Genomic DNA, 26,500 nt, shown 5'->3' on the forward strand with positions numbered 1-26,500 from the left:
TCATTCTTCTTGAATTGCAAAAACAGAATAAAATGGGTTTAGTTGTGATATTTGTATACTTTTATATAGAAATAAATGGTATATAATTACATTTTTAGAAGATTTTTAGTGTTTCCTTTTTGGACATTACTCCCTCGCCATAGCAAAACCGTTTGAGATATTTATTATCCATTCACAACTTAGCATATTTAATGTAGTTTCATCATGTTGAAAAAGTTTGGTACGAATAAAATAAATAGTTTAAGAGGAGTGGCTAAAAATTCAGAGGCTGATTTTGCAAAAAAATTCACATTCAGACCAAAATATCTGACTTCCTGATGGCCAGAGCTATTGAATGTAATTTAGAAAGTTGTCCGGCTTGATGAGAACAATATAAAAACAATTTTTTCTTTACTGTAGTTAAAACTAACCCCCCCACTTTTGTCTAAAGCATGTTGAAAGTGACACACTTCCTGCTGCCAGTTGGTGGCGCTATAACTTTGACTCACAATAGCTACATCCATCTGATCGGCCTCTTACCACGAACACACTGCTGAAGTTTCATCAAGATCAGTTAATGTATGCAGAAGTTATTCCACTTCCGTGTTTCTCTTTTCTCGCCATAAATTCGATTCCTCGCCACAGCCAAACCGTTCGAGATATCAAAAATCCGTCCGCAATTTAGCATCCTCAAAGTCTTGACTACATGCACACCGAGTTTGAAGGGGACACGGTGAATTTTCTAGGAGGAGTATTTCACATTCCACAGCAAGCGTTTTCCAAACAACCCATAATAGCCGACTTCCTGTTGGGCTGGCGTAAAACTTGACCGGGGTAAAGTTGTTCAGCCCGATGAGATCTATATGTGTACCGAGTTTCATATTAATTCATGCGAGCGTGTTTGATATATGGATCAAGTTTTAGAACCCCGTTCAAGGGGGCGCTGTTGAGCCCCCCAGCCACGCCCGGGTACCAGCTTCAGCCCGGCCCTGATGGCCGTGGGTTCTGACCTGTGTGCAAAGTTTCAAGAGTTTTTGAGCACGTTAAGGACCCCAAAAGCCCCTGAAACCTTGATTAACAATTTAAAAGCAATAGTCAAATCCCCCCCTCCCCTCACACACACACAGACACAGAGAGAGGGAGAGAAAATTCTTCAGAAAATCCACATTCAAACCAAAATATCTCTCTTCCTGTTGGTCAGAGATGGTTCATGTAAATTAGAAAGTTGTCCGTCTTGATGAGAACAATACACATACCAAGTTTTGTGATTCTAGGAAAAACTAAACCCCCATTTTTGACTAAAGGTGGCGCTACTGAGCCATTCCACCACCCCCGTTTCTGAAACTTTGCACATGTCTACTGGCTAATAAATGTGATGTGTCTGTTGAGTTTCATGCAATTTCAAGTATGTTAAGAGTCTCAAAAGCATCAAAAAAGAATATTAAAGTTTGATGCGTTGCCACGGCAACAGTATCTAAGATATCAATAATCCTTTCACAGGTTTACATCTGCCGTGTGTCTACATTGTACACTTAAAGTTTGAAGCAAATCGGGTAAAAATAAGACACTGATTTCAAAGCATTTTGAAAGTGATGTACTTCCTGCTGCCTGTTGGTGGCGCTATAACTTTGACTCACAATAGTCACATCTGTGCGATCGGCCTCTTACAACGAACACACTGCTGAAGTTTCATCAAGATCAGTTAATGTATGCAGAAGTTATAACACACTTCCTGTTTCATTTTTTCGCCATAAATTTGTTTCCTCGCCACGGCCAAACCGTTCGAGATATCAAAAATCCGTCCGCAATTTAGCATCCTCTATGTCTTGACTTCATGCACACCGAGTTTGGAGGCGAATCGATGAATTCCCTAGGAGGAGTACATTAAATTCCACAGCATGCGTTTCCAAACAACGCTAAATAGCCAACTTCCTGTTTGGCTGGCGTAAAACTTAGAGCACGAAAGTTGTTCGGCCCGATGAGATCTATATGTGTACCGAGTTTCATATCATTACATGCAAGTGTGTTTGATTTATGGACAAGTGTTCGGATCCCGTTCCAGGGGGCGCTGTTGAGCCCCGCTGCCACGCCCGGGTACCAGCTTCAGCCCGGCCCTGATGGCCGCAGGTTCTGACCTGTGTGCAAAGTTTCAAGAGTTTTCGAGCACGTTAAGGGCCCCAAAAGCCCCTGAAACCTTGAAACACACTGAAATCAATTGGAAATTCCCTCCCACCCTCACACACACAGAGACAGAGAGAGAGAGAGAGAAAATTCTCCAAAAAATCACATTCAAACCAAAATATCTGACTTCCTGTTGCTCTCAGCTAATAAGTGTGAATTAGAAAGTTGTCCGGTTTAATGAGAACAATATACATAGCGAGTTTAGTGACTCTATGTAAAACTAAGCCCCCATTTTTGACTAAAGGTGGCGCTACTGAGCCCCTCACCACGCCCGTTTCTGAAACTTTGCACATGTCTACTGGCTAATAAATGTGATGTGTCTGTCGAGTTTCATGCAATTTCAAGTATGTTAAGAGTCTCAAAAGCATCAAAAAAGAATATTAAAGTTTGATGCGTTGCCACGGCAACAGTATCTAAGATATAAATAATCCTTACACAGGTCTACATCTGCCGTGTGTCTACATTGTACACCTAAAGTCTGAAGCAAATCGGGTAAAAATAAGAGGGTGATTTCAAAGCATTTTGAAAGTGACACACTTCCTGCTGCCAGTTGGTGGCGCTATAACTTTGACTCACAATAGTCACATCCATGTGATCGGCCTCTTACAACGAACACACTGCGGAAGTTTCATCAAGATCAGTTAATGTATGCAGAAGTTATAACACACTTCCTGTTTATCTTTTCTCGCTATAAATTCGTTTCATCGCCACGGCCAAACCGTTCGAGATATCAAAAATCCGTCCGCAATTTAGCATCCTCAATGTCTTGACTTCATGCTGACCGAATTTGGTGTGGATCGGATCAATTCCCTAGGAGGAGTACATTAAATTCCACAGCATGCGTTTTTCAAACAACCCATAATAGCTGACTTCCTGTTGGGCAGAGCTAATAACTTAGAGTGCGAAAGTTGTTCGGCCCGATGAGATCTATATGTGTACCGAGTTTCATACTAATACGTTCTTGTATGTGTCCAAGATTTAAGATTGTGTTCTAGGGGGCGCTGTTGAGCCCCCCTGCCACGCCCGGGTACCAGCTTCAGCCCGGCCCTAATGGCCGCGGGTTCTGACCTGCGTGCAAAGTTTCATGAGTTTTTGAGCACGTTAAAGGCCCCAAAAGCCCCCGAACCCTTGAAGAACAATAATAATAATAATAATAAATATAAATATAGCTGCGAGCAGCGATTGCGGGCCCAAGCCGGTGGCACCGCCACCCTGGTGCATTTAGTTGCACTAAAGGCACCGGGGTGGCGGTGTCACCGGCTTGGGCCCTCCATCGCTGCTCGCAGCTATATATATATATATATATTTATATATATATATAAATGTAATATATATATATATATATATCGGACAAGTAATATTCTCTGTCTTGTCACTTTACAATATATATATATATATATAAAATTCAGAGGCTGATTTTGCAAATAAATCCACATTCAAACCAAAATATCTGACTTCCTGTTGGTCAGAGCTAATGACTGTAAATTAGAAACTTGTCCGGCTCGATGAGTCCAATATATGTACTGATTTTTTGAACTGTGGGTAAAAGTAACCCCCCCATTTTGCCAAAAGCATTTTGAAAGTGACACAGTTCTTGTTGCCAGTTGGTGGCGCTATAACTTTGACTCACAATAGTTGCATCCATCTGACCGGCCTCTTACCACGAACACACTGCTGAAGTTTCATCAAGATCAGTTAATGTGTGCAGAAGTTATAACACTTCGTGTCTCTCTTTTCTCGCCATAAATTCATTTCCTTGCCACGGCCAAACCGTTCGAGATATCAAAAATCCGTCCGCAATTTAGCATCCTCAATGTCTTGACTTCATGCACACCGAGTTTGGTGGGGATGGGATGAATTTTCTAGGAGGAGTATTTCACATTCCACAGCAAGCGTTCTCCAAACAACCCATAATAGCCGACTTCCTGTTGGGCTGGCGTAAAACTTGACTGAGGGAAAGTTGTTTGGCCCGATGAGATCTATATGTGTACCGAATTTCATATTAATTCATGCAAGCGTGTTTGATATATGGACCAAGTTTTCAGACCCCGTTCAAGGGGGCGCTGTTGAGCCCCCCTGCCACGCCCGTTTCTGAAACTTTTCACATGTCTACTGGCTAATAAGTGTGATGTGTCTGTCGAGTTTCATCCAATTTCAAGCATGCTAAGAGTCTCAAACGCATCCGAAAAGAACATTAAAGTTTGATGCGTTGCCACGGCAACAGTATCTAAGATATCAATAATCCTTTCACAGGTCTACATCTGCCGTGTGTTTACATTATACACATAAAGTTTGAAGCAAATCTGCTAAAAATAAGAGGGTGATTTCAAAGCATTTTGAAAGTAACACACTTCCTGCTGCCAGTTGGTGGCGCTATAACTTTGACTCACAATAGTCACATCCATGTGACCGGCCTCTTACCACGAACACACTGCTGAAGTTTCATCAAGATCAGTCAATGTATGCAGAAGTTATAACACATTTCCTGTTTCTCTTTTCTCGCCATAAATTCGTTTCCTCGCCACGGCCAAACCGTTCGAGATATCAAAAATCCGTCCGCAATTTAGCATCCTCAATGTCTTGACTTCATGCACACCGAGTTTCGAGGGGATTGAATGAATTCTCTAGGAGGAGTATTTCAAATTCCAGAGCGTACGTTTTTCAAACAACCCATAATAGCTGACTTCCTGTTGGGCGGAGCTAATAACATAGAGTGCGGAAGTTGTTCAGCCTGATGAGCTCTATATGTGTACTGAGTTTCAAACTAATACGTTCTTGTATGTGTCCAAGATTTCAGATTGCATTCTAGGTGGCGCTGTTGAGCACCCCTGCCACGCCCGGGTACCAGCTTCAGCTCGGCCCTAATGGCCGCGGGTTCTGACCTGTGTGCAAAGTTTCATGAGTTTTCGAGCATGTTAAAGGCCCCAAAAGCCCCCGAACCCTTGAAGAACAATAATAATAATAATAATAAATATAGCTGCAAGCAGCAATTACCGGGGCCAAGCAGAATAAGACGACAAGACATGCCAACATGTCTGAAAGTGTCAGACCAACTGCAACAATGAGCAATTATAGACTTTAAAGAGGATTTTATGCAAAATGCCTGAAAAATCATAGAAACAATAATTAAAAATATGATTTTATGGATTATCACTTTCGACCAATAGGTGGCGCAGTTACAAAACTGATGTGATGTGGTCAGAGTGAAGTGACAATGACACATACAAAGTTTGGTGTCAATATGTCAAGGCATTGCAGAGATAAAGCCTGAATAGTGCTATTAGCATCATGCCTCAACTTTGCTGCTGCGCTATACGAAAACGGTTTTGTCTATCGACACGAAATCCATAACTTTTAGTCGGCACGGTCTGGAGATGATACGATTCGATTTTGGTGAAAATCGGACAAACGGTCTAGGAGGAGTTCGAAAAAGTAGGTTTTGACTGAACATCAAGATGGCGGACAGGAAGTTCGGCCAAATAAGGAAAACTTGGTATCTATGTTCTCGGCTTGACCCAAGGAATCTATTAAGACCAGTGGCATTTCAATAGACAGATTTATTCAAAAGTTATTAGCCTTTTTGGAAATTTTGTTATAACTTTTGACCACTAGGTGGCGCTGTTTCGAAATATTTTGAGTACCTTCAGGGGATGGTGCTGAAGGCACATTCTGAGTTTCGTAATATTACACCAATGCATTTGTTTAGTATAGCATTTTATTTCACAAAACTCTATTGAAATCAATGGGAATTTCATGTTTTGTTCTATTATAGCGCCACCAAGAGGCTCAGTCCCACCATTTTTTTTATGTGTCATCAGAGTGAGCCCATACATATATGTGTCGATTTTGGTGCAATAATCTCAATTTGCTTCGGAGTTATAGACATTTATATGAAAAAACACGTAAAAAATGACTGACACATGACTTTGATTGAATATTACTACCCCTAAACATCAATATTTTCACATTTGGGCATTTGCATGTAGTTAACAAGCTATGATTCCAAACTTCTGACGGTGGTTTCGTCTCAATCGGACAAACGGTTTCGAAGATATAGCCTAATGTTTTTTAAGCGCTAAATCACAATGCTACACAAACCGTTAGGCGAAACCTAACATGTTTGGTATCGTTGGACTCGGCAACAATTCAGGAGTCCAATGAGATGAGTTTCGTGAAAATAAGTCGATCACACCCAAAGTTATAAGCATTTGAAAAAAAAAATTCACCACTAGGTGGCGCTGTTTCGAAACTTCTCACACTCCTTCAGGACATCGTGCTGATGACCCATACCAAGTTTCGTAATAATCCGTTCATGCGTTGTTAAAATACAGCATTTTAGCACAAAATTCAAAATGGCCGACAGTCAAATTGGCCGATATGGCAAAATTGGATATCAGTCGACTCGGCATGACGCCCTGAATCTATCAAGACCAATTTTATGATTTTTGGACAAACTGTTCAGAAGTTATAAGCAAAAATAGCCATTTTTCATATCTCCGGACCAGTAGGTGGCGCTGCGGCGAAACGCAGCATGTAGCCTCAGGTCATGCTTGTGATGACATGTACCAAGTTTGGTCTGAATACGATAAACCGTTGCGGAGATACAGCCTTACGACTGTTTTTGTAAGCGCCACGTAAAATTTGTTCGAGCGTTTATCGAAAACGGTTTGACGAATCAAAAAGATTTTAATAACTTTTTGTCACCACTGCCTGAAGATGATCCGATTCAATTTTCGTGCAAATCGGACAAACCGTCTAGGACGAGTTCGAAAAAGTAGCTTTTTAGGAAAATTCAAAATGGCGGCCATGTTTTTATGACGGAAAATGACGTCATAGGGTGCAATCGAATCGTCATGAGCTCAGGAATCAGAGGAAAAAAGGATTTCGCTGATTGGCCTTACGGTTCAAAAGTTATTAGCAAAGTAAAAGTGAAACTTTGGACAGGTGGTGGCGCTAGAGGGAATGACTTAGACACACCAAAATTGGTGTACTTAATGTTGGGACTGTCCTCTATCAGAATGTCAAACCAAAACAACTTTCCCGCAATCGGTTCTATGGGCTGCCATAGACTCCCATGGCGGAAGAAGAAGAAGAATAATAATAAATATAGCTGCAAGCAGCAATTACCGGGGCCAAGCAGAATAAGACGACAAGACATGCCAACATGTCTGAAAGTGTCAGACCAACTGCAACAATGAGCAATTAAAGACATTTAAAGAGGATTTTAGGCGAAATGGCTGAAAAATCATGTAAAAAGTGATTCAAAATATGATTTAATGGATTGTCACTTTTGACCAAAAGGTGGCGCTGTTACGAAATTGATGTGGTGTGGTCAGAGTAAGGAGACAGTGACACATACAAAGTTTTGTGTCAATATGTCGAGGCATTGCAGATATAAAGCCTGAATAGTCATTTTGGCATCATGCCTCAACTTTGCTGCTGTGCTATACGAAAACGGTTTCATCAATCGACACGAAATCCATAACTTTTTGTCGGCACAGTCTGGAGATGATACGATTCGATTTTGGTGAAAATCGGACAAACGGTCTAGGAGGAGTTCGAAAAAGTAGGTTTTGAATGAAAATCAAGATGACGGACAGGAAGTTTGGCCAAATAAGGAAAACTTGGTATCTATGTTCTCGGCTTGACCCAAGGAATCTATTAAGACCCGTGGCATTTCAATAGCCAGATTTATTCAAAAGTTATTAGCCTTTTTGGAAATTTTGTTATAACTTTTGACCACTAGGTGGCGCTGTCTTGAAATATTTTGGTTGCCTTCAGGGGATGGTGCTGATGACACAATCTGAGTTTCGTAATATTACACCAATGCATTTGTTTAGTATAGCATTTTATTTCACAAAACTGTATTGAAGTCAATGGGAATTTCATATTTTGTTCAATTATAGCGCCACCAAGAGGCTCAGTCCCACAATTTTTTTTACGTGTCCTCAGAGTGAGCCCATACATATGTGTGTCAATTTTGGTGAAAATATCTCAATTCGCTTCGGAGTTATAGACATTTATATGAAAAAACACGAAAAAAATGACTGACACATGACTTTGATTGGAAATTAGTACCCCTAAACATCAATATTTTCGCATTTGGGCATTGACGTATAGCTATCGACCTATGTTTCCAAACTTCTGACGGTGGTTTCGTCTCGATCGGACTAGCGGTTTCAAAGATATAGCCAAATGTTTTTTAAGCGCTAAATCACAACGTTACACAAACCGTAAGGCAAAACCTAGCATGTTTGGTATCGTAGGACTCGGCAACGATTCAGGAGTCTAAAAAGATGAGTTTCGTGAAAATATGTCGACCACACCCAAAGTTATAAGCATTTGAAAAAAAAAATTCACCACTAGGTGGCGCTGTTTCGAAACTTCTCAGGCTCATTCAGGGCATTGTGCTGATGACCCATACCACGTTTCGTAACAATCCGTTCATGCGTTCATAAAATACAGAATTTTAGCACAAAATTCAAAATGGCCGACAGCCAAAATGACCGATATGGTCAAATTGGATATCAGTCGACTCGGCATGTTGCCCTGAATCTAACGAGACCAATTGTATGATTTTTGGACAAACTGTTCAGAAGTTATAAGCAAAAATAGCCATTTTTCATATCTCCGGACCAGTAGGTGGCGCTGCGCCGAAACACAGCATGTAGCCTCAGGTCATGCTTGTGAGTACAAGTACCAAGTTTGGTCTGAATACGATAAACCGTTGCGGAGATACGGCCTTACGACTGTTTTTGCTAGCGCTACGTAAAATGTATTTGTGCGTTTATCGAAAACGGTTTGACGAATCCATTTGAATTCCATAACTTTTTGTCAGCACTACCTGAAGATGATCTGGTTCAATTTTCGTGCAAATCGGACAAACCGTCTAGGACGAGTTCGAAAAAGTAGCTTTTTTTGAAAATTCAAGATGGCGGCCATATTTTTATGACGGAAAATGACGTCATAGGGTGCAATCGAATCGCCATGAGCTCAGGAATCAGAGAAAAAAAGAATTTCGCTGATTGGCCTTACGGTTCAAAAGTTATTAGCAAAGTAAAAGTGAAACTTTGGACAGGTGGTGGCGCTAGAGGGAATGACTTAGAAACACCAAAATTGGTGTATTTAATGTTGAGACGGTCCTCTATCAGAATGTCAAACCAAAACAACTTTCCCGCAATCGGTTCTATGGGCTGCCATAGACTCCCATGGCGGAAGAATAATAATAATAAATATAGCTGCAAGCAGCAATTACCGGGGCCAAGCAGAATAAGACGACAAGACATGCCGACATGTCTGAAAGTGTCAGACCAACTGCAACAATGAGCAATTAAAGACATTTAAAGAGGATTTTAGACGAAATGGCTGAAAAATCATAGAAACAGTAATTAAAAATATGATTTAATGGATTATCACTTTCGACAAATAGGTGGCGCAGTTACAAAACTGATGTGATGTGGTCAGAGTGAGGAGACAATGACACATACAAAGTTTGGTGTCAATATGTCAAGGCATTGCAGAGATAAAGCCTGAATAGTGCTATTAGCATCATGCCTCAAATTTGCTGCTGCGCTATACGAAAACGGTTTCGTCAATTGACACGAAATCCATAACTTTTAGTCGGCACAGTCTGGGGATGATACGATTCGATTTTGGTGAAAATCGGACAAACGGTGTGGGAGGAGTTCGAAAAAGTAGGTTTTGAATGAAAATAGCATTTTATCTCACAAAACTGTATTGAAGTCAATGGGAATTTCATGTTTTGTTCTATTATAGCGCCACCAAGAGGCTCAGTCCCACAATTTTTTTTTACGTGTCCTCAGAGTGAGCCCATACATATGTGTGTCAGTTTTGGTGAAAATATCTCAATTTGCTTTAGAGTTATAAACATTTATATGAAAAAACACGTAAAAAATGACTGACACATGACTTTGTTTGAATTTTACTACCCCTAAACATCAATATTTTCGCATTTGGGCATTGGTGTATAGCTATCGACCTATGTTTCCAAACTTCTGACGGTGGTTTCGTCTCGATCGGACAAGCGGTTTCGAAGATATAGCCTAATGTTTTTTAAGCGCTAAATCACAACGCTACACAAACCGTAAGGCGAAACCTAGCATGTTTGGTATCGTAGGACTCGGCAAGGTTTCAGGAGTCTAATTAGATGAGTCTCGTGAAAATAAGTCGACCGCACCCAAAGTTATAAGCATTTGAAAAAAAAAATTCCCCACTAGGTGGCGCTGTTTCGAAACTTCTCACACTCCTTCAGGACATCGTGCTGATGACCCATGCCAAGTTTCGTAACAATCCGTTCATGCGTTCATAAAATACAGCATTTTAGCACATAATTCAAAATGGCCGATATGGTAAAATTGGATATCAGTCGACTCGGCATGTCGCCCTGAATCTAACGAGACCAATTTTATGATTTTTGGACAAACTGTTCAGAAGTTATAAGCAAAAATAGCCATTTTTCATATCTCCGGACCAGTAGGTGGCGCTGCGCCGAAACGCAGCATGTAGCCTCAGGTCATGCTTGTGATGACATGTACCAAGTTTGGTCTGAATACGATAAACCGTTGCAGATATACAGCCTTACGACTGTTTTTGCAGGCGCTACGTAAAATTTGTTCGTGCGTTTATTGAAAACGGTTTGACGAATCAATTTGAATTCCATAACTTTTGGTCAGCACTGCCTGAAGATGATCTGGTTCAATTTTCGTGCAAATCGGACAAACCGTCTAGGACGAGTTCGAAAAAGTAGGTTTTTCGAATGAATCAAAATGGCGGCCATATTTTTATTACAGAAAATGAAGTCATAGGATGCAATCGAATCGGCATGAGCTCAGGAATCAGAGGAAAAAATAATTTTGTTGATTGGCCTTACAGTTCAAAAGTTATTAGCAAAATAAAAGTGAAACTTTGGACAGGTGGTGGCGCTAGAGGGAATGACTTAGAAACACCAAAATTGGTGTATTTAATGTTGGGACTGTGCTCTATCAGAATGTCAAACCAAAACAACTTTCCCGCAATCGGTTCTATGGGCTGCCATAGACTCCAAGAGCGGAAGAAGAAGAAGAATAATAATAATAATAATAAGAACGCGAACGGATACAATAGGTGCCTCCGCACCTTCGGTGCATGGCCCCTAAATATAGCTGCAAGCAGCAATTATCGGGGCCAAGCGCAAGCAGATGACAGGATATGCCAACATGGCTGAAGGTGTCAGACCAACTGGAACAATGAGCAATTAAATACATTTAAAGAGGATTTTAGATGAAATGGCTGAAAAATCATATAAAAAAATCATTTAAAATATGATTTAATGGATTATCACTTTCGACCAATAGGTGGCGCAGTTACAAAACTGATGTGATGTGGTCAGAGTGAAGTGACAATGACACATACAAAGTTTGGTGTCAATATGTCAAGGCGTTGCAGAGATAAAGCCTGAATAGTGCTTTTAGCATCATGCCTCAACTTTGCTGCTACGCTATACGAAAACGGTTTCGTCTATTGACACGAAATCCATAACTTTTAGTCAGCACACTCTGGAGATGATACGATTCGATTTTGGTGAAAATCGGACAAACACTCTAGGAGGAGTTCGAAAAAGTAGGTTTTGAATGAAAATAGCATTTTATTTCACAAAACTCTATTGAAGTCAATGGGAATTTCATGTTTTGTTCTATTATAGCGCCACCAAGAGGCTCAGTCCCACCATTTTTTTTACGTGTCCTCGGAGTGAGCCCATACATATGTGTGTCAGTTTTGGTGAAAATATCTCAATTCGCTTCAGAGTTATAGGCATTTATATGAAAAAACACGTAAAAAATGACTGACACATGACTTTGTTTGGAATTTACTACCCCTAAACATCAATATTTTCGCATTTGGGCATTGGCGTATAGCTATCGACCTATGTTTCCAAACTTCTGACGGTGGTTTCGTCTCGATCGGACTAGCGGTTTCGAAGATATAGCCAAATGTTTTTTAAGCGCTAAATCACAACGCTACACAAACCGTAAGGCAAAACCTAGCATGTTTGGTATCATAGGACTCGGCAATGATTCAGGAGTCTAAAAAGATGAGTTTCGTGAAAATAAGTTGACCACACCCAAAGTTATAAGCATTTGAAAAAAAAAATTCACCACTAGGTGGCGCTGTTTCGAAACTTCTCACGCTCCTTCAGGACATCGGGCTGATGACCCATACCAAGTTCCGTAACAATCCGTTCATGCGTTCTTAAAATACAGCATTTTAGCACAAAATTCAAAATGGCCGACAGCCAAAATGGCCGATATGGTAATATTGGAAATCAGTGGACTCGGCATGTTACCCTGAATCTAACGAGACCAATTTTATGATTTTTGGACAAACTGTTCAGAAGTTATAAGCAAAAATAGCCATTTTTCATATCTCCGGACCAGTAGGTGGCGCTGCGCCGAAACACAGCATGTAGCCTCAGGTCATGCTTGTGATGACATGTACCAACTTTGGTCTGAATCTGATAAAGCGTTGCGGAGATACGGCTTTACATCTGTTTTCGCAAGCGCTACGTAAAATTTATTCGTGGGTTTATCGAAAACTGTTAAGCGAATCAACTTGAATTCCATAACTTTTTGTCAGCATGGTCTGTAGATGATCTGGTTCAATTTTCGTGCAAATCGGACAAACCGTCTAGGACGAGTTCGAAAAAGTAGCTTTTTAGATAAATTCATAATGGCGGCCATATTGTTATGACGGAAATGACGTCATAGGGTGCAATCGAATTGGCATGAGCTCAGGAATCAGAGAGAAAAAGAATTTTGTTGATTGGCCTTACGGTTCAAAAGTTATTAGCAAAATAAAAGTGAAACTTTGGACAGGTGGTGGCGCTAGAGGGAATGACTTAGACACACCAAAATTGGTGTATTTAATGTTGGGACTGTCCTCTATCAGAATGTCAAACCAAAACAACTTTCCCGCATTCGGTTCTATGGGCTGCCATAGACTCCCAGTTGGAAGAAGGAAGAATAATAATAATAAGAACGGGAACAGATACAATAGGTGCCTCCGCACCTTCGGTGCTTGGCCCCTAATAAGAACCGGAACAAACACAATAGGTGCCTCCGCACCTTCGGTGCTTGGCCCCTAAATATAGCTGCAAGCAGCAATTACCGGGGCCAAGCAGAATAAGACGACAAGACATGCCAACATGTCTGAAAGTGTCAGACCAACTGCAACAATGAGCAATTAAAGACATTTAAAGAGGATTTTAGACGAAATGGCTGAAAAATCATAGAAACAGCAATTAAAAATATGATTTAATTGATTATCACTTTTGACAAATAGGTGGCACAGTTACAAAACTGATGTGATGTGGTCAGAGTGAGGAGACAATGACACATACAAAGTTTGGTGTCAATATGTCAAGGCATTGCAGAGATAAAGCCTGAATAGTGCTTTTATCATCATGCCTCAAATTTGCTGCTGTGCTATACGAAAACGGTTTCGTCAATCGACACGAAATCCATAACTTTTAGTCGGCACAGTCTGGAGATGATATGATTCGATTTTGGTGAAAATCGGACAAACGGTGTGGGAGGAGTTCGAAAAAGTAGGTTTTGAATGAAAATAGCATTTTATTTCACAAAACTGTATTGAAGTCAATGGGAATTTCATGTTTTGTTCTATTATAGCGCCACCAAGAGGCTCAGTCACACCATTTTTTTATGTGTCCTCAGAGTGAGCCCATACATATATGTGTCGATTTTGGTGCAAAAATCTCAATTTGCTTCGGAGTTATAGACATTTATATGAAAAAACACGAAAAAAATGACTGACACATGACTTTGATTGGAAATTAGTACCCCTAAACATCAATATTTTCGCATTTGGGCATTGGCATATAGCTATCGACCTATGTTTCCAAACTTCTGACGGTGGTTTCGTCTCGATCGGACAAACGGTTTCGAAGATATAGCCTAATGTTTTTTAAGCGCTAAATCACAACGCTACACAAACCGTAAGGCGAAACCTAGCATGTTTGGTATCGTAGGACTCGGCAAGGTTTCAGGAGTCTAATTAGATGAGTCTCGTGAAAATAAGTCGACCAAACCCAAAGTTATAAGCGTTTGAAAAAAAAAATTCACCACTAGGTGGCGCTGTTTCGAAAATTCTCAGGCTCCTTCAGTGCATCGTGCTGATGATCCATTCCGAGTTTTGTAACGATACGTTCACGCGTTCATAAAATACAGCATTTTAGCACATAATTCAAAATGGCCGACAGCCAAAATGGCTGATCTGGGAAAATTGGATATCAGTCGACTCGGCATGTTGCCCTGAATCTAACGAGACTGATTTTATGATTTTTGGACAAACCATTCAGAAGTTATAAGCAAAAACATCCATTTGTCATATCTCCGGACCAGTAGGTGGCGCTGCGCCGAAACGCAGCATGTAGCCTCAGGTCATGCTTGTGATGACATGTACCAAGATTGGTCTGAATCTGATAAAGCGTTGCGGAGATACAGCCTTATGTCTGTTTTCGCAAGCGCTACGTAAAATTTCTTCGTGGGTTTATCGAAAACGGTTAAGAGAATCAACTTGAATTCCATAACTTTTTGTCGGCATGGTCTGGAGATGATCTGGTTCAAATTTCGTGAAAATCGGAGTAACGGCCTAGGAGGAGTTCGAAAAAGTAGGTTTTTCGGAAAATTCAAAATGGCGGAAAAATTTTCATGACGGAAAATGACGTCATAGGGTGCAATCGAATCGGCTTGAGCTAAGGAATCAGAGAAAAAAATAATTTTGTTTCTAGCCCATGTGGTTCAAAAGTTATTAGCATAAACATGAGTGCAACTTTGGACAGTTGGTGGCGCTAGAGGTAATGACTTGGAGACTCCAAATTTGCTATGCTGATAGGTCAGACCCTCCTCTATCAGTGTGCCAAATTTCATAACTTTCCCGCAAGCGGTTCTATGGGCTGCCATAGACTCCCAGTCGGAAAAATGAAGAATAATAATAATAAGAACGGGAACAGATACAATAGGTGCCTACGCACCTTCGGTGCTTGGCCCCTAAATATAGCTGCAAGCAGCAATTACCGGGGCCAAGCAGAATAAGACGACAAGACATTTCGACATGTTTGAAAGTGTCAGACCAACTGCAACAATGAGCAATTAAAGACATTTAAAGAGGATTTTAGGCAAAATGGCTGAAAAATCATAGAAACAATAATTAAAAATATGATGTAATGGATTATCACTTTCGACCAATAGGTGGTGCAGTTACAAAACTGATGTGATGTGGTCAGAGTGAAGTGACAATGACACATGCAAAGTTTGGTGTCAATATGTCAAGGCATTGCAGACATAAAGCCTGAATAATGCTTTTAGCATCATGCCTCAAATTTGCTGCTGCGCTATACGAAAACGGTTTCGTCAATCGACACGAAATCCATAACTTTCAGTCGGCACGGTCTGGAGATGATATGATTCGATTTTGGTGAAAATCGGACAAACGGTGTAGGAGGAGTTCGAAAAAGTAGGTTTTTAATGAAAATAGCATTTTATTTCACAAAACTGTATTGAAGTCAATGGGAATTTTATGTTTTGTTCTATTATAGCGCCACCAAGAGGCTCAGTCTCACAATTTTTTTTACGTGTCCTCAGAGTGAGCCCATACATATGTGTGTCAGTTTTGGTGAAAAAATCTCAATTTGCTTCAGAGTTATAGGCATTTATATGAAAAAACACGTAAAAAATGACTGACACATGACTTTGTTTGGAATTTACTACCCCTAAACATCAATATTTTCGCATTTGGGCATTGGCGTATAGCTATCGACCTATGTTTCCAAACTTCTGACGGTGGTTTCGTCTCGATCGGACTAGCGGTTTCGAAGATATAGCCAAATGTTTTTTAAGCGCTAAATCACAACGCTACACAAACCGTAAGGCAAAACCTAGCATGTTTGGTATCGTAGGACTCGGCAAGGTTTCAGGAGTCTAATTAGATGAGTCTCGTGAAAATAAGTTGACCACACCCAAAGTTATAAGCATTTGAAAAAAAAAATTCACCACTAGGTGGCGCTGTTTCGAAACTTCTCACGCTCCTTCAGGACAACGTGCTGATGACCCATACCAAGTTTCGTAACAATTCGTTCATGCATTCTTAAAATACAGTATTTTAGCACAAAATTCAAAATGGCCGACAGTCAAAAGGGCCGATATGGTAAAACTGGATATCATACGAATCGGCATATTGCCCTGAATGTAACGATACCAATTTTATGATTTTTGGACAAACTGTTCAGAAGTTATAAGCAAAAATAGCCATTTTTCATATCTCCGGACCAGTAGGTGGCGCTGCGCCGAAACGCAGCATGTTGCCTCAGGTCATGCTTGTGATGACATGTACCAAGTTTGGTCTGAATCCGATAAAGCGTTGCGGAGATACAGCCCTACGACTGTTTTCGCAAGCGCTACGTAAAATTTGTTCGTGCGCTTATTGAAAACGGTTTGACGAATCAATTTGAATTCCATAACTTTTTGTCAGCACTGCCTGAAGATGATCTGGTTCAATTTTCGTGCAAATCGGACAAACCGTCTAGGACGAGTTCGAAAAAGTAGCTTTTTCAGCACATTCAAAATGTCGGCCATATTTTTAAGCCGGAAAATGACGTCATAGGGTGCAATCGAATCGGCATGAGCTCAGAAATAAGAGGAAAAAAGAATTTTGTTGATTGGCCTTACGGTTCAAAAGTTATTAGCAAAATAAAAGTGAAACTTTGGACAGGTGGTGGCGCTAGAGGGAATGACTTAGAAACACAAAAATTGGTGTATTTAATGTTGGGACTGTCCTCTATCAGAATGTCAAACCAAAACAACTTTCCCGCAATCGGTTCTATGGGCTGCCATAGACGCCCAGTCGGAAGAAGAATAATAATAATAAATATAGCTGCAAGCAGCAATTATCGGGGCCAAGCGCAAGCAGATGACAGGATATGCCAACTTGGCTGAAGGTGTCAGACCAACTGGAACAATGAGCAATTAAATACATTTAAAGAGGATTTTAGATGAAATGGCTGAAAAATCATATGAAAAGTAATTTAGAATATGATTTAATGGATTATCACTTTTGACCAATAGGTGGAGCAGTTACAAAACTGATGTGATGTGGTCAGTGTGAAGTGACAATGACACATAACTAGTTTGGTGTTAATATGTCAAGGCATTGCAGAGATAAAGCCTGAATAGTGCTTTTAGCATCATGCCTCAACTTTGCTGCTGCGCTATATGAAAACAGTTTCGTCAATCGACACGAAATACATAACTTTTAGTCGGCACGGTCTGGAGATGATACGATTCGATTTTGGTGAAATTCGGACAAACGGTCTAGGAGGAGTACGAAAAAGTATGATTTTAGGCGAAATGGCTGAAAAATCATATAAAAAGTAATTAAAAATATGATTTAATGGATTATCACTTTTGACCAGTAGGTGGCGCAGTCACAAAACTGATGTGATGTGGTCAGAGTGAAGTGACAATGAGACATGCAAAGTTTGGTGTCAAAAACAAAGTCCTGCCGTTTGGCCTGTTCTGGCTAAAGCGCGAGTACTGCGTCGAGCGTGGACCTCCGGTCTCTTATGCCTCAAGGTAGATCAAAAATGCATCTCAGCTCTGAAACCTTGGAAAGCGACCGACTGGTACAGGTCAGGTGTAAGCCTGGGGACTTCCTCGAGTGTGAAGGTAGTGTCCAAGGACGCCTCCACCTCGGGATGGGGAGCGCTGCTCGAGGGCAGACCGTTCTTTGGCCAGTGGTCAGAACGGGAAAAGCTTCTACACATAAACTGCCTGGAAATTATGGCAGTTGACAATGCGCTGAGGCGTTTTCTGTCCCAAAATAAAAGGATACCGCGTCTTGGTCCGATCGGACAACATGTCGGTGGTGGCCTATATAAATTCCCAAGGAGGTATCAGATCCCGAAGCCTTTACAGGCTGACGGAACGCCTCCTGATCTGGGCTCAGCATAATCTGCGCTTGCTGAGAGCAGCGCACGTGCCAGGTCACCTGAATGTAGGACCAGGCAGACTGTTCAGGAACAATGTTCTGGCAGGGGAATGGTCTTTACATCCGCAGACAGTCCAACTGCTGTGGAAGATATTCGGCAGAGCGAAGGTAGACCCATTTGTGTCTCAGGAAAATGCTCACTGTTCGGACTTTTTCTCCAAGAGCAGGGATGCGCTGGCTCACATCTGGCCCCGCTGCCTGCTCTATGCTTTTCCCCCCGTCACGCTCTTACCGCAGGTATTAGGGCGAATCAGGGAAAACGGATGCGCAGTGCTACTTGTGGCTCCGCTCTGGACGAACCAAGCCTGGTTCCCAGTTCTGATGCAGCTGACGAGCACTGCTCCATGGTTGATACCAGTGAGGAGGGACCTCCTCTTTCAGGCCAAGGGGTTGATCTGGCATCCCTGCATGCTAGCGTAACCTCGGTTCCCTGAGATGATACAGATGCACCAGCAATACCAACTCTAAATGATATAGGCATTAGCTCAATAAAACACCCAGGATGACCTTTAAAAATGTTAGCAATTTACACCGATAAACTTTAAAAACAGTGTGGCTAAGGTGACACCTAATCTATGTCATCCCTGTTACCCCACATGTCAAAACCTGTTACTATACAAAAGTAACAGGCCTGACAGTAACAGGTTTGACAAATTCAAGCTAATTTGCTAATTGCTAGCTATTAGGGCAAGGCCACAAAAGCACATGTTGTACACTTTGAAAGGATATTACTTGTAGATATTGATTACATTAATTTAAATTTATACTTTAACAATCAGTAACAGTTTTGACATTGCATGATGTCCGCACCTCAGTTAAACCTAATAAATCATCAAAATAGAGTATTATAGAAGAGAGAGAGAAACTTGCTTGTGTTCTAACTGTTGGAATAATGAATGAGAGATGATGTAACTTTCTGGAAGTGATGTCACAGGAATGTACCATTATTTTACAAGGGGTGTTTGGTGAGGGTAACAGGCATGACATGAAATCAGGGGATACCGATAAAATTATTTATATTTTATTAAAAATAATGTATATTTATGCCAAAACATTGCTTAACAGTGACACTATACTTAGAAAAATATGAAAATGTGATTGTTGTATAATTTTGTGTTCAATTTGCAAATTAAAAGTCCTGCTGAAAAAGAACAATCACAGGGAGGGACAGGCCAAAAACTTTACCATTATCAGCATAAATGCAATTTTTATTATTTAAAATAATATATAAATGACTTTAATTTAATGTAATCTTGAGGAAATAATACATAGTACTATTATGTTTTTAAATCACAAATTTATTTGTTGTTATAGTAATTCTACGTCTGATTATTTCTCAGGGACACAAAAGGCACCAATTTTGTGGAATGACCACGAACAGCTTACAACGCCTATTTTACTATGTAGATCCTCATCTGCATATCATTTGCATATGATTATTCATACACGTGATAACGTTTAACGGTACAAGACACATTACATTAATAAAAATCAAGTTGTTGCCTATCCTTGCCTTGTTTTTGAATACATACATCAAATAGTGTTAAATACATTTCAGAGAAAGTTTTTCTCAATCTTTTCCACTGGCCGTATTGTATTTTTAATTGATATTTTTAATGGAAACAGATAGGCCTTGGGCATTATTTGCACGAAACTATTTTCTCAGACAATCTGGTATTATCATGATAAGCAGTTTTCTCTGTGGTTAAAACATTAAAACACAGCATGCCAGAGGAAAAGTGTTCAAAAACATTGCATCCACAACAAATATTTCTATTGACTGAATTTGAATATAAAAATGTTGTAACTTCTGAGTAATGATTTCATGTTTAAGTGCAACTGCATTAATATGAATGGCATATTTAATCTAAATGTATATATTAGAAGTAAAACATAGTTTAAATCATTATTTTATTTATTTAAACTGTTATTTGCGTCAGTTTCAAACGGCCCAATGCGCTCGCTGGCGCGGACATTTAAGAAGGGATGGATATTTGCTTCAAGTGACAAGCTTGGTGAGTGAAATTATATTTGTATTATTTTTCTGTATGTTAAATTTTCTTTTGATTTTCTGTCTAAAAGTGACCAAAAAGACAATTAACTCCAGCTCACCATCGGTGTCGCCAATTCCCTTTGTCTCCAGAATGTGCGTACGCACGGCTCAATGTTTGCTTAAAGGTGCGCATATTCTCCCGTCAAGTTTGTTTTTTATAGATCACAACCTTTGCGTGGGAACTGGCGTACGTACGTTTCCAGCCCCGTTTTGTGCGTACGCACGCTTTATAAATGAGACCCCTGGTGAATAAATGGTCAGTTATGTTAATGTAATAAAGTAAAAGTTATGCTATGTATGCAAGGAGGGTAAATGTTTATTCATTCCCAGATCCCAGCCACTGGGGGAGCTGCGACTGTTGGCAGAGAGAACATTTCCGGTTGGTAGGAAGTTATTGTGTTCCCATTTCTCTAACGGTAAGAACGTGCTCTCATGTGTTGTCTATATAATCTTATTAATCAGTATTTATTATTGCTTATTCATAATATATCTAACATAATTTGAAGTATGTGTATATTAGTTGACGTGTATGTTTATTTGTGAGAAATAGGCGTTAGTTGGTGTTTTAATTTAATGAGGTTTGCTCATTGTGGTGTTGTAAAGCTAACGTTAATCTTAACAAAATAGCATGCAAAAGTATTTTAAAATAATCCTATATGTAGTGTGTTGTATAGATGAGGTGTTTTGAAGGTATGATTCGTTTGAAAATATGTTATTCTCGAATCCTGTGGTCGTTGAAGAGAGCATTAACTTTAGTTCAGTACGTGTAGGAATGTGCGTATTTGTACCATTTTGAGAGAGCCTATCATGATTCATAAGAAAACAACACGAAATGCGACAGACTAAAGTGCGTATTGTTCTGTGAGGTAAATATTCCGGTTGTCATTTGTAGTGCGAATGCTTTTTGATCACGTTTAGTGTCCATGTAAACAATATTCAGATTCATTCATCGGAATGAATTCAGATTGTACGAGTTTTGTTCGTAGATGATTAAAATACGTTCACGATCTACTTTTGAAGAAATATATTATCATGCAATAGTAGCACACATTTTATCAGTTTTCTGGCGTTTCCGCCACTGTACAACGCGACGTGCATTGACATCACATGTTAATGCAGAGGTAGAGTTACACTCACGGGACACTGCAATTCACTAAAGGGCATTATTTGCATTTGCATGGTTAAATATTTCATTCGTGTGCTGATGCGCTGTTCATGCGTGTTTCTGAGCGCATTAAACCCGAAGTGTATGTTAGACACTTAAAGCCTGTTAAACAGCGCCTTGGTTAATGGACTAAGTTGTCTTTGTGTCTTATTAAGCCAATACTTGTCAATAAAAGATTTACGTAAACACATTTGGTTTATGACTAAAGTGAAAGCAAGAAAACATTTGAGAGAAAACTGGGTGCGAGTCATGCGTGTATTAGACGCGTCGCGTGCAGGTCTTAAAGTGACAGAGTAGCCTTATAATAAACATGTTTCGGCTTATCATTAAAAGAAAAGTTCACTCAAAAATGATAATTGTGTCATTTTTTACTCATTCTAAATTTGCTCCAAACCTGTATTAATTTCTTTCTTGTGCTGAACACAAAATAAGATATTTTGAATAATGTATCTATCCATAAAGTTGCTGACCTCCATTGAATTGCATAGTAGGGAAAACTATACTAAGGAAGTCAATGGGGACTAGGAGAAAATAACTATTTGCTGTTGACTGAGAACTTTACTAGTAGCTTTAATACGAATCAATCTATAAATACAGTAAAGTCAATTTAGTGTTTTATTTTTGTATTTTAATGTTACTGTTTAACACCTACTGTAGGTGAAAAGTAATAATAATATATAAAGCATTGTTTATTTGAATATTTTGGTGTGTATATGCAATGTGTATCTTTGTTTGTAATTTTTAATAACAAAGAAAATATTGACAACGATTTTTATGTTTGCCACTTTGGCCTAAATGCTTGCAATTATTTTTTTTTGTTACTTTTTGTTACCTTGTAATGTTTTGTTTAAAAAATAGGGAGATTAGTTACTTGCAAAATGGTAAAACCAACATAAAAAGAACTGTGATAAATTTGTTAATTGTGATTTTTTATTTTATTTAAATAATCGTTATATGATATTTTTGCCACATTGGCCACGCTTACGTGCATGTATGTATTATATACTGGTTTGTTATGTTTTAATTTAAGTGTTCATTGGGATCCTGACATTTGTATTGATGTGTTTTGTTTCATTACTGCAACGAAACAGCTGGTTTACAAAATATTATTTGTTATTATTTCTCTACTTCATTCTACTATTAATTCTATACAGACACTATATAGTGTAACAGATACATATGTGTTAGCTTAGCGATGAACAATTAATTGCATTTGTGATATGATGAAATGCATTTTTTTTTAAGTGCAAAGCTGCGATTACAGTCTGGTCCCGTGATGTGCGAGAGTAAACCAGTTTGTATTGCAGATGAAGCATCAACTTGGCACGCTACGCATAACAGTTTGTTTAATTTATGTGATATTGTGTTATAGATTCTCTCCAGCGATTCTATATTGATTAAGATAATTTCAGATTTATGTCTTAGCTTAGTTTTAAAACAGATACATGATGATGCGTGTGCTTTACAAACAACCACATTCTGCTTGTTTCTAATTCCTCTCTGTCACACACACACACACACACGACACCACTCGAACCTTACGAGAAATAATATTTAATGAAGTTTGACGATCTGCGTGATGGCATGCGTAGAAACACGTCTGTGCAAATAAAAGTGTATAGTGTTGCCTCTGTGCTACTTTACGTATTCTAATTATGTAGGCCAGCACTCTTAAATATTATAAATATATGCATTGAGTTGCATTCTGCTCCTATCCTCAATTAAATATTTAAAATTTACTCCATTGGTTTCACATTCAAGGCTTAAGCTAGTCCAAGGGTAAAATGCATGTTTGAGTGATTTTAGACATATCTTAAAATATATATTATATTATCAAAATATATATTATTTAATATCATTGTTTTGTCTCAATATGCACACTAGTAATGTTTTTTCTAGGGCATGTTTATAAAACCTACTTAAATATCATAATTGAACTAAGGCCTAATCCTGGTTTAGGTTAAGCCCTGTCTTTGAAATGATGCCACTGAGATTAATTTGCTTCTAATGTGGAGAATAACTGTGAAATGATTACAATATAAAATCATTAAAAGCTCAAATATTTTTAATAGTGATTATTTGGTGAATGTGTAATGTAGTACATTTTTAATAGATTGAAAAGACTAATTATATATATATTTTTAATGAATTTTATGAGTTTGTCTTTTTAATGAAACAAATACTGATACTCATTGAAATTGATTATTATAATTGATTATCATAATTGGTGACTAATTGTCTATTAATGTTGTGTGAACTGAATTTGAGATTTTTCCTTGTGTTTCAGAAGACTTTCAGAAGTAATCTAAGGTAAGGCCTGGTAAACTATTTTTTATCTATGTGAAAATATAGGTAATACAAGGCATTGTGTAGAAGTTAAATACATGCTTTATTTTACAGTTTACAAGTTAATTGAATCAATTGGTCATTGGTAATTTAGTTATAATGAAAAATTATTTTTGTACCCGTGTATTTTTGTGAATGTAAACACATTTGTAATGTGTTCAGGAGAACGTTTTTGTCAAAAAGGATGTACAAATTAAGGGCACAAATAAATATATATATATATATATATATGTCTGTATATGTCTGTGTGTTTTCATATAATTGCAGATGCCACGTGGAAAGGGTTTCCGTCGGTCCCGGGCGGCAAAGAGGAGGAATGCTGAGCGCGTTCTGCTCACTTCCTCCATGGAGTTGGCTGAGGTTATGCCTCCTCTTGAAAAAAAGGCATCGTTCTCTGGTTCTACTGTCGAGAGCCTGGATTTCCAAAACTTTCCGGCAATTGCCAAAAACTTCCAAATACCTTCCAAAAACCTTCCAATGACTTCCAATAACCTTCCAATGACTTCCAATAACCTTCCAATGACTTCCAATAACCTTTCAATGGGTTCCAATAATTTTTCAATGGTTTACAATAATCCCTCAATGGTTTACAATAACCCCTCAATGGCTTGCAATAATGTTTCAATGGATTCCAATAACCTTCCGATGTGTTCATCTCTTGATGTCGATAACTCTGATTATTTTCCACAGAGAGTCTTACAGGGTTCCTTCCATCAAGCTGATTCCAGATTTGGTTTCAACCGTGGCAGACAGTGTGCAGCAAACAGCATCACAGCAGTCATGATGAGTGTGCTGAAGGATGTGCTGACGTGGACAAGAGATGACCTGGATGCTGTTCTGTTGCATGGAGATGACCTGTACACATCCATGGACTTACAGGGGAAGATCAATGATTCAGCATGGCGTGGTTATGTTGCTGTTCCAGAATTGCCAACTGTGCACACACTCTTCAACACAACATTCTCAATAAAGATGTCAGATTCTCTGAGTGGTGTTTTTGGTAATGATGTGTATGATGGTGCATTGAGAGGTGTGTGCATGTCTATAGAGGATGCACTTCAGAGGGCCCTGTTTCAGTCTGATGCATGTTTGTTGAACATTTATGGCTACATTTGTGCAGTTATAAAGGCAGGGTCAATGTTTGCTGTGGTTGATTCCCATTCACGTGATGATAAAGGTATGGTTAAGTCTAATGCAGGCACAAGCGTAGTAGTTTATTGTGACGACATTTACATGTTGTTTTATCATGTTGATAACCTTGCCACATCACTGAAAGGTCAGGGAGAATCATTTGAAGTGACGGGTGTGACAGCAACAGTAATCGATAAGGCAACGAGTGCTGAGATGCGTTCATGTAGGTCTGGTCAACAAGGCAACGTCGCACAAGTTTCACCTACGAGTGCAGCAGAGCAGAGTAAGTGTGTTGGAGACTCTGGTGAACGAACATGTGCACAGAAACCAGCAACTATGTGCAAATCTGTTAAGACATGTCTGGATTCAAGTAAGAAAGATAAACGGGTGCAGACCACGTCGAAAGTTTCACATGTGAGCAAGTTGCATGACAATGTATTAATGGATGATGTCATTGTTGGACCTACAGTTAATGCCGAGTTAAGTTCCAAACCTTTAACTGTTGAGACAAGGTCATGTAAGTCTGTTAAAAAAAGCGTCACACAAGTTTCACGTACGAGAGCAACAAAGCAGAGTAAGTGTGTCGCAGACACTGGTAAACAAACACGTGTAGACAAACCAGCAACTATGTGCAAATCGGTTGACACCTGTGTGAATTCAAGTAAGAAAAATAGACGTGTACAGACAAAGTCCAAAATTTCACATATAAGCAAGTTACATGATAATTTATTAATGGATGATGATGATATCATTATTGGCCCTACAGTAAATACTGAGTTTAGTTTCAAACCGTTAACATATGCAGATGAGGATGCTCTGTGTGCATGCTTACAGCTGACTAATGAAAGCGTTGTTGTTCAAGCCACAAATGTGTGTTCTTTAGGAGTACCGTGTAAAACAAAGGGCATTAAAGGAGACGGTAATTGCTTGTTTAGATCAATAGCACATGCAGTATGCGGCAATCAAGAGAAACACCTGAAAATCAGGCGTGCAGTTGTTAAACATCTGGAAGATAACAGTTCTAAATTTGTGAAATATTTAAGAGAAGAGGACAGATCAATGAAAGATTATTTGACACAGTCTAAAATGTATTTTTCAGGAACGTGGGGAAGTCATGTGGAATTATTTGGTCTAGCTGATTTTTTAAAAATAAATATAATGACCTTTAATGATGACAGATGGAATGCACACGCCCCTACCGAACAGTCATTTACAGATAATGCAATCTATTTGAAGCACTGCAATGGAAATCACTATGAAGTTGTTACATGTGTTAAACATAGAAATCAAGCTAATGTTTGTGCACAAGCTTGTAACATTGAAGTGCATGATCAGAGGACAAATCGCTGTTTGCGAAAAAGGAAATTAAATGACACAGATGAGAACTCTAAATCCAAAAGAGCACGTGAGCGATACCACAGCAATGCCGATTTTAGGCAGAAAAAAATAGAGAGTTCTAAAAAGAAATACCGTCAAAACCGAGAATATAGGCAGAATATGATTGAAACTTGTCAAACCAAATACTGTGAAGACACTGATTATAAGGAGAAGAAACTTGATCAGCTTCGAAAGAAATATAAGAACAA

General features: G+C 39.2%; 1 protein-coding gene across 1 annotated transcript; it reads left to right on the forward strand.

Annotated features, from left to right (window-relative positions):
• The first annotated feature begins 20,165 nt into the window (after nt 1-20,165).
• LOC308686246 (uncharacterized protein) lies at nt 20,166-24,771 on the forward strand. Its single transcript, XM_081394619.1, has 4 exons — nt 20,166-20,234; nt 20,603-20,688; nt 23,725-23,747; nt 24,051-24,771. Exons 1-4 carry the CDS (start codon nt 20,174-20,176, stop codon nt 24,262-24,264), a joined length of 384 nt encoding a protein of 127 aa, XP_081250745.1. The 5' UTR covers nt 20,166-20,173; the 3' UTR covers nt 24,265-24,771.
• Nucleotides 24,772-26,500: the final 1,729 nt, after the last annotated feature.

Source organism: Scardinius erythrophthalmus (assembly GCF_964197995.2).
Source record: "Scardinius erythrophthalmus genome assembly, contig: HAP1_SCAFFOLD_55, whole genome shotgun sequence".
NCBI lineage: Eukaryota > Metazoa > Chordata > Actinopteri > Cypriniformes > Leuciscidae > Scardinius > Scardinius erythrophthalmus.